A 10,293-nucleotide genomic window follows, 5' to 3' on the forward strand; every position below is an offset into this window, starting at 1 on the left:
CCTTAATGGGGAATTGGCTGAAGATGTTTACATGAGTCAGCCAGAGGGTTTTGTAGATGCGAAGTACTCTAATAGAGTGTGTAAGCTGAAGAAATCCATTTATGGATTAAAGCAAGCGACTCACAGATGGAATCTTTGTTTCGATGAGAAAGTCGAAGAGTTTGGTTTTTCAAGAAGCGAGGATAAGTCCTGTGTATATGTCAAGGCTAGTGGGAGTATAGTTAGCTTTCTGGTGTTATATGTGGATGACATACTACTAATAGGAAACGACGTTCCGACCTTGTAGGAAGTTAAGTCCTGGCTTGGGAAGTGTTTCGCTATGAAGGACCTCGGGGAAGCTGCTTACATTCTAGGTATAAGAATATTGAGAAATAGGAGTAAAAGACTAATAGGACTTAGTCAAAGTACCTGCTTGGACAAGGTGTTGAAACGTTTCAACATGGAGAATTCGAAGAAATGAGAATTGCCTATCCAGAGCAATACCAAACTGAGTAAGACTCGGAGTCCGAGTACCGATGCCGAAATAGCAGAAATGAGTCGAGTACCATATGCTTCTGCCGTTGGCTCGATCATGTATGCTATGACATGTACTCGCCATGATGTGGCTTTTGCTTTGAGTATGGTTAGTCGATATCAAGGCAATCCTGGTAGAACTCACTAGATAGCAGTAAAGAACATTCTTAAGTACCTGTGGAGGACTAAGGACTGGGTCCTTACCCTCGGTGGGAGTGATGACTTGAGAGTGACAGGGTATAGTGACACCAACTTTCAGACCGACAGATATAATTTATGCTCTCAGTCGGGCTGGGTATTTACCCTAAATAGAGGAGCAGTAACATGGAAAAGTTCCAAACAGGAGACTGTAGCTAATTCAACGTGCGAATCAGAGTACATAGCAGCAAGCGAAGCGTCGAATGAGACAATATGGCTAAAGAACTTCATCGGAGACCTTGGAGTTGTACCAACAGTAAAGGAGCCTATGGAGATTTTCTGTGACAACGAGGGTGCGGTCGCCTTAACCAAGGAACCAAGGGATCATGGCAGATCCATGCACATCGACAGAAAATATCACTTCATAAGACATCGAGTAGAAGAGGGACTCCTCGTAGTGAAGAGGGTATCGTCAGAGGATAACCCAACAGATCCCTTTACGAAGGGACTGAGTAGGATTAAGCATTTGCAGCATTCTAAGAGCATTGACCTAAGGGACGATATTAGTTTTAGTGATTAGATAGGCAGTTAGAAACTTGTAATAAATAAATGCAATTGACATTTAATGATTAAATAATAAGAGTTTTATTTATAAGTAAAGTTTACTGTCTTTTGTCAATTGTTTATTTTATGTTTCACTTTTTGCATGTTTTGACTTCCAGAATAATATGATTATTCGAACTATCCACAGTCAATCATACTTTGGAAGTAGGTTATGAAGTTAGACTGTCATGAATCGGCTTGTAAATTGTCTAAAGTGTTTAGATATAGCAAAAGTTTGCTACAACGTTCATGAGTGCTCCTGAAATAAGATTTGAGTATTGGATTAAACCCACGCTCACATGAATCACTTCATGGAATTTATCACGAGTGATTGTGATATGATAATATCGTATAGTCTTCAAACCAAGATCTATGAGTTGTTGATTACGAGTTGGTTGTGCATTGATAGTACGAAAACGCATCAGTAACTTGATGTTATAAAACGTGTTGTTGTGTATAATTTAACAAGTAATTAGTACAAACATATAAGTCGAAGTTTATCTATTCCTTTTATCCTAAGAGGATTAAAAGCGATATCATGGGCCCCTCGATGATTTTGTTTTGACTTATGTGTCGGGCCCAGTTAGGACTCAATTGATGTGTTCAATTAAGTTCTATGTCAAACAAATCAGGAATCGGGAAACAAACTGTTGGACAATGAGTATGACTTTATTCCATGTCTTTATCCACACGATATCTTGAAGAACAGAGGATTATATGATCCCTTATCTAAAGGACGAGTTATTGACTAGATCAAAGTTGGAAATCGGCTTTTGAGAGCTACTAATGCTGATCGGATTTTGAAGTTGCATTGACAGTTAGAGTTATTAGACTTATCCACGTGGGAGACTGTTGGATTAGATGTCTAAGCCCATAACTATAATTGGTATGCACTTGACCCGATAGTAGCATGGTCCTTTTGGGTTGCCTTCACCAAAGCAATTTGATAGGATGAATATTTGAGAAAGAGGTTATTTGTGATTTATTAATATATTATAAAAATAATATATTAATTGAGAAATCATATTATTTAATTGGTATTGATCAGGAATTAATTTGGAATTAATTCAGTGATCAAAAGAGACTGATTAAGTTAACGGGGACTGATTAGGTAAATCAGTAATACATATAGTTTGGGCTAATGATCCATGTTGATTAGGGATGGACTAAATCTATGTGAGAGTCCATGAAGATTTAGTCCAAAGGGCCTATCAAATGAGTTATTGGATTGCTTAAAGGCCTAAGTAAATGAATTAGGGTTTACAAGTTAAAACCCTAGGAATTCCACACTATAAATGTAACCCCTAGCACTCCCAAAATCATCCAAGACTTCCAAGAAGAAACCCTAGCCGATTTTTGGTGCCTCCTAGCCTCTCTCTCTCATAATCCTCCATTGTTCTTGGTGGTTGTGACTTATTTGAGGTATCACATTTGAGGTACTAAGCTCTTGAAAGGCCAAGTTCTACAAGCTACAACAAAGAGGTATTCATCTAACTTGTTTTATGTTGTAAATCTCAAAATTGTATGCTAGTTAGGGTTCATGCTTTGGATAAAAGAAAATTGCATGTATAACTTGAGAAAACTTAGATCCAAAGCATTAGGGTTGTATGTGCACCATAGGATTTTTATAGTGCTCAAAACCCATCAGAGGTAACATCTAAACCCTAATCACTTGTGAATTTCAAAATTGTATGCTAGTTTTAGGGTTCTATGCTTTGGTATTTAAGTTGCATGTTCAATAGAGAAAAACTTAGATCCAAAGCATTAGGGTTGCATGTACACCATAGGATTGTTGTAGTGTACATAAACCATCATTAATGGCTTAAGATATCAAGTCCAAACTTCAGATCCATAGCTAATAGAACGTCTAAAGCCATAAAGTTGCAGACTTTATGGCCATGTTGGTTACAATGAGTCAAAAAGCTAAAACTCAAACTCCTTAACCCATTAAAACACCTCAAAACTTGCATGGAGTGAAAAGAAGGTCCAAGATTACACTTTTAGCACTTAGGTCCCGTTTGATAGTTTCTGTCTGGGAAAGTGCTGTCTGGTAAAGTGTTGTCTGGGAAAGTTTTCTGACTGGGAAAGAAACCATGCTGTTTGATTGTACATCTGATTGACTGTGCTGAATGATGAAAAAAAGTAATAATTCAATAAAAAAATATAATTAAAAAAAGTTATTTAAAAAAATTAATAATCCAATAAAGAAAGAAAGAGGCGGGGTTTGGTGTATAATTGTCTTTCCAGCCCATTCAGCCAGAAAGATATGATTTTGGGGCTTTCTGGGAAAGACATATCTTACCGGGAAAGACCCCTTCTTTTGTGCAAATCAAACAGTCTTTCCGGTCCATTCAGCCAGAAAGATCTGTTTGGACCTGGAAAAATGCGTATCAAACGGGGCCTTAATCTACCCTAAAACGTCCAAAAGGACAACTCCTTTGGTCTAAGGTAGCTCCTACCCAAAAGACCAAGAAAATGGGGCTAATAAGCATAAACTTCTAACATAAACAAGATCTAGAGATATGATGATCAAGTTCAGAACTTTATACCACAAAATGATGCTCCAAGATGCCAAGAGTCCAGATCCACAAGCTAGAGAGCAACCACAATATTCCAAAGATCTTCCTTCTCTTATCAAGAACACTAAATGATACCAAAAAGATGAACCACGACTTCAAACTCTCATACACACTTATGGTTTTCGAAATGAGGTTGGAGGCTGGAGTGGTGAAGGGTTTTGAAGCCATAATATTCTTTAAATAGGGTGCAAACCCTAAAAATTAGGGTTGGTCTCTACGTGCAAACGCCTGGCATCCATCATAGAACACCTGGCGTTTGAACATCGAGCGTTCTATACCAAACGCTTGGCGTTTGGACCAAAGAACCCAAAATGGAAACCACGGTGTTACAATTTTTTTTTCTAGATTGACTTCAATATCGCATGAGTGGTGAAACTGGGGGTGAGAATAAGGAATCGACGATCGTAATGGCTGTGGAGAGTGAAGGTCGGGAGGTGAAATTGAAAATTGAAAAATATGTATGAATCATTATGGTTGATTGGTCGATAGAGTTATGACTATGAGTTGTTAAAAGTGAAAACCATAAATTTATAAAAGGAATAAAATGTATTTTATTTTATATTGATTATTTAATATTTTATTTAATATTATTACTTAATATGTAGAATATAAAATATGTTTTTAATTAAATTAATTAATTAACACAATTCGGTTTTTTCGGTTCGGTTTAGTCTAAACTTCACGAGACCAAAACTCAAACAAAAAACCAAATTCAAAATTCGGTTTGGTCTCGGACCAAACCAAAAACCAAATTTGAATATGGTTTGGTCTGAATCGATTTGATTATCATATTTTTTGGTTTCAAACCGAATAATTATCACCCCTATTGGAGGCATTCATTGACATGCATTTTTCGGGGTAATCATTGGGTGAATATAGTACGATGAGTTTGAATCAAAGGACAGATTAAATAAGGTTTCAACATCGCCGTTGTCTTTAGGGTTCATAATGTCATCGACGGTATAAAATTTACAAATTAAATGACCATGCTAATATCATAGAATAAAAGTAAGATATCAAAGTTTATCGGAAACGATTTTTGGTCAATACTTTGATTCTATTATGTCATGAAGAGGTGTTTGGATACACATGCACAAATTCAATAACAATAAAAAGGATAACAATATAACTAGAGATAAACATGAATAACGGATAAGTATTATCGTTTCCATTATGTATTATACAGTTCACAACTTTTATAGAATTGCAAAGATGTAATTATGTTTCAATTTACAATTAATATTTTAGGAAAAATAATAATACCAATAGACGATACTAAAAAAACTTCTTTTTAGACAATAAGAAAAATTCTCTTTAATTATTATAGTGTACAATTAGTTATTTTTTATTACAGTATTATATTTTAAAAATTCTCTATAACTATAAAATTGAAAATTACGGTTAAACATTTTCTTTTAAGCCATAACGTTATAATAAAAATATAAAGTTAAAATAAATAATTCAAATTGCGTTCCTATTTTGCATTTAATGCTAACATTTTTATAAAAAGGTCAATGTGTTACCATTTACCGAATCATGGAGGGCTGTTTATAATATATAGAGATAGTTGTGGGGCTTTTTAGTCCACTGCCGAAATAAGTGAAAGAACGCTGAAGCCGCCAAGACGATGACCGGATTAACCGGTCAACGCATTGAAGAAAAAGGTGAAAAGGGAAAAAACGGTCGGCTTCCTTCTTTGGTATAAACACAAGAAAAATGGATTAGGGTTTTCGTCAGGTCAAATCGAAGGATTGCAGAAGTAGAGAAGGGAGAGCGATCTTAAAATTACGTGTTTCTCTCTCTTCATCGACCTAATTTGAAAGCTTGATTTGAAGGCTATCCATCTAATTTCTCTTCAAATCGAGGACTTTTTGGTTCTGGTGAGTATACTTCCGATTAGATTTATGTTATTTTTGCATTTCGTGTTATATATGTTGGATTTTAACGGAATCCAATAATCCAATAGTTCCCGTTTCATAGTCTTTGTCGATTGGAACATCAAATCGTTGATTTAGCACTAGACGTGTGTAGAAGGTAGTGTTTGGAAGCTTAGGATCCTGAGGTTTATGAATTGCGGTGTGATGAAATTGAAAATGAAGAAGTTCTCTGAGTTTCAAAAGTCAACTGTTTTGCTCGAATTACGATTCTAAGACATTTTTAAGATTTCGAAGATGATATATATGAAATTTACGCGTTTATGAAGATCGAAATTGGGTGCCTGCTATATCTAGATTTCCATTTTTGGTATTTGGATATCACCGGAAAGATTTTGGGCCTTTTTACAAATTTATTTTACGGTTTATAAGGGCACATGAGAAAAATCTCTCTACTTCCTTGATGATACGGATACCCCTTTTTCCCTGAACATTTTAGAGACTCAAATAACTGTTCGTTTGTTCTTGAATCATACTGTATGCAAATGTTTGACCTATCATCTTCAATTACAGTCATGATGATTCTTTCTGAATATTAAACTAAATCTCCATATGTGTTTGTTAATCACTTCAGTAATCAATGTTGCCGCCACGTCAGCAACCAAAGTCCGGGGTCCTCCACACATCTCTAACTCTCGTTCCAGGTGAAGCATGTGGATCTCCCAACATTCAAGAACGTGGCTCAAATTCAGACCAAATCCGTGATTCACCAACCGAAAGTGCAAGTTCCCGTGAAACCTGGCCCACACCCGACCCATTAACAGTATCCAAACCACCAGAAAACGAACATTCTGTCATCCGCCATATAACTGACAAAATGTCTCTTAGAGACATTTCAAGAGAAAGAGTCGATATAATCGCAGAAAGAATGCATCATCTTCCCAACGAGTATTTAGACAAGCTAAAAAACGAACTCCGTGGTCTTATCGAAGGAATGGGTGGTCATCAACATAGAGAAGAATACATTTTTCTTCAAAAAATGGTTTTGAGTCGTGGTGATTTGACCGAAAAGACCCTGGTTATAGCTCACCGAGGGCAGTTAGAAATCTTGGTTGCTATAAAAACTGGAATCCAAGCTTTCCTTCATCCAACTGTTAGTCTATCTCAAGCTTCTTTAATTGAAATCTTTTTATACAAAAGATGTAGAAACATCGCGTGTGGAAACCAGATCCCTGCTGATAACTGCACGTGTGAGATTTGTGTAAAAAGAAACGGTTTCTGTAATCTTTGCATGTGTGTGATCTGTAGCAAGTTTGATTTTGAGGTGAATACGTGTCGTTGGATAGGGTGTGATGTGTGTTCTCATTGGACACATACGGATTGTGCAATACATAATGCACAAATTGGGAATGGTGGGAGTTTGGGGGAGATGGTTTTCAGGTGTAGGGCGTGTATGAGGACATCTGAATTGTTTGGATGGGTGAAAGATGTATTTCATCATTGTGCTCCTTTGTGGGATCGAGAGGCTTTGGTTAGAGAACTTGAATATGTGAGTAGGATTTTTCGGGGGAGTGAAGAAGTTAGAGGGAGGAAATTGTATTGGAAGTGTGGAGAACTTGTCGAAAAGTTGAAAACTGGGGTAGCAGAACCTGTGGCTTCAAAGGCTATACTCTCCTTTTTCCAAGGTAATAAAATATTCTCTATCAAATTGTTCTTTTTGTCCTGTTGAAATATTTAATTAGTTAATTTGATTGAAGTTTTCATTTTATAAGGTCAAATATCATAATTCGGCAATTATCCATGAAAAATAACTAGTCTGATATGGGATAAGAGATCATTCTTCATGGTCAGATATCATAATTCGGTAATAATACGTCAGAAAAACTTAGAAATATAGAGAAAGGAGAAAATAATAATAGTTATAATTATAATAATTATAAAATCAATATTGAAGTTTAATGGTATAGTCGGGATGGAATATAGTTTAATTGCTTTGTATTTGGATGATATTGCTATAATTGGGTTTATCTTTTATAATAGGAAAAAACGAAAATAGGCTGCTGTAATAAAAATATCAATGAAAGTACATTGCAATTCTTGTATTTTACCCTAAAATGGATTAAAAGTAGGATGCCATAACAAACAAAAAAATGAAAGTATGTTGCTATTACATTTTTCCCTCCTTTTAAACACTTGATAATGTTAAGGTTCTGTTAACACAATTAACGCAATGTCATCCAAATACAAACGAAAATTTCATCATAGATTCTTCAAAGTGTAATGTCCTAGTTGAAAGTACAATGCTATATTTGGGTAGAATATTGAAGTACAATGTCTAAATAATAGGAAAAACTTAAAATAGGAAATGAAAGTACATTGCCATTTATTGCAGAGTTTGACATAGACCCCCGAAAACATGAAGAAAGTGGTGGGGTAATGGCCCCACAAGAAGCATTCAACCGAATAGCAGACGTGGTCCAAGAAGCCATTAAGAAAATGGAAATGGTGGAAGAAGAAAAAGTGCGTATGACAAAAAAAGCGCGTTTAGCACTGGAGGCATGCGATCAAGAACTGAAAGACAAAGCGCGAGAAGTAGCCGCCTTAAAAATGGAAAGACAAAAAAAGAAGCAACAAGTGGAGGAGCTCGAAAGCATCGTCAGACTCAAACAGGCCGAGGCCGAGATGTTTGACCTTAAAGCCGCCGAGGCCCGCCGCGAAGCCGACCGCCTGCAACGGATCGCGCTTGCAAAAGTTGAAAAATCGGAGGATGATTACGCTAGCAGGTATTTGAAACAGAGGTTACATGAGGCTGAAGCTGAAAAACAGTATTTATTTGAGAAGATGAAGTTGGCAGAAACTTCATCCAGAGGTGGCGGCAGTAGTGGCAGCGGTGGTGGTGGTGGTGGCGGCGGCGGCGGTGTTGGTGGTGGTGGTGAGCCGTCTCAGATGATGATGTATAATAAGATTCAGGATTTGCTCAAGAACATGTACACTGCGCCGACAAAAGGAGACGGGCAAGCGAGTGATATACGCTCACGTGGGTCCGTTTGATTTGGTTATTTTATTTTATTTTTTTGGGGATGATTTGGATTTTTTTATTTTTTTTTGTTATGTTATGTTGTTTATAATTGTAGTTCAAAGTTGTAGTAACTTAACTTTATACCGGATAAGGTAGAGTATGATGACCTTGTACTGTGTTTGGCATGCATTGGACTCGGATTGAGATTGAGATTGGGATTTGAGATTGGGATTGGGATTGATAATGATGGTAGTGGGATAAAACTTGTGATCTTTGTAATGCCCTTCTTATAAATTTCATTAAACATAACCATAAAATGTTTGTGTATGTTACTATTAAAAGAAAGGGGACGAGTCTCTTGTAGTTTTTGTAACGCGCTTTATAATTTTTATTTGGTCCACAAAATTATTTGTCAAAAAGCAACATATTTTGCTTTGAAAGTAATACAATATTCATTTTATTGATGTAACTAGGTGTAAGATTAATGTATTACATGGGTTCATTTAAAAAAATAATGAAATTCAAAACATTTGTGAATTTGAATCTATAAGAAAAATAAAAAGAATATATATTGAATTAATAAAATTAAAGTGTTTTTTTTAATTTAAACAAACAATTTAAATAAATAAACAAATAAAAATAATGAGGTTTTAATTTAGAAATTTTAAAAATAAAAGGAAAGCCAGTTAATTAAATTGATATGCAATTATTATTATATTTAAATATTATGTGAAATTTAACAAAATGAAAAAAAAAAATCATAAAATAACATAGGATAAATAGCACAAAAGACACCAAGATTATATCAAAATTCTAATATTACACTGTGTTTTTTTTCTTCTCAAATTTGACACTGTGTTTTCCAATTTTTTACAATTCTGACCACTTGACCGGTCAACTCGATTACCTGCTGGCGTTAGGGGTGAGCAAAAACCGCACCGCAACTAAAATTAACCGCATAAACCGTAACCGTAATAAAAACCGATGGTGGGGTTTTCTGTTTTTCAAAAACCGCAAATTTGCGGTGCGGTGCAGTTATTAGTTTTGAAAAACCGCACCGCACTGCATATATTATATACAATTTTTTTTATTAATTATTAATATATTAAATATTAAAAATAAGACAAGTTTCATGGATGAAAGATGGATAAAATACTAGAAGACAAAAGTGTTGGTTTTTTGTTATGTTTAACTTTGAAAAATGGTGAAATTAGACAATTTTAAGATATTTATTGTTAATTGCTAATGATTTAACGTTTTTAAGATATTAGTTGTTTGTGATTTAAGTTAATTGTCTTATACCTTATGTTTTTTTATCATTACAAGTAATATGTTTGAACTCTTAAAACTGTGGTTAAAAACCACACAAAATAACCGCACCAAATTTATGCGGTTAATAACCGCAACCAAAAAAAAAAAACAAAACCGCACCGCAAAAATAACCGCCTAACTGCACCGTAAAAATAACCGCACCAAACGGTTTTGAAAATTGATTAACCGCATTTGCGGTTAGTGGTGAGGTTTTGGCTAATAACCGCACCGCGCTCACCCCTAGCTGACGTGACAT

General features: G+C 35.4%; 1 protein-coding gene across 1 annotated transcript; it reads left to right on the plus strand.

Annotated features, from left to right (window-relative positions):
- The first annotated feature begins 5,484 nt into the window (after positions 1–5,484).
- LOC145168680 (OBERON-like protein) lies at positions 5,485–8,970 on the plus strand. The gene is made up of 3 exons (XM_079087425.1): positions 5,485–5,713; positions 6,342–7,392; positions 8,100–8,970. The coding sequence occupies exons 2-3, from the start codon at positions 6,348–6,350 to the stop codon at positions 8,756–8,758; spliced, it is 1,704 nt and encodes a 567-aa protein (XP_078943551.1). The 5' UTR covers positions 5,485–5,713; positions 6,342–6,347; the 3' UTR covers positions 8,759–8,970.
- Positions 8,971–10,293: the final 1,323 nt, after the last annotated feature.

The sequence above is a fragment of the Lactuca virosa genome, chromosome 1 (genome assembly GCF_052849685.1).
Source record: "Lactuca virosa cultivar CGN04683 chromosome 1, Lactuca_virosa_CGN04683_v6, whole genome shotgun sequence".
NCBI classification, from domain to species: Eukaryota; Viridiplantae; Streptophyta; class Magnoliopsida; order Asterales; family Asteraceae; genus Lactuca; species Lactuca virosa.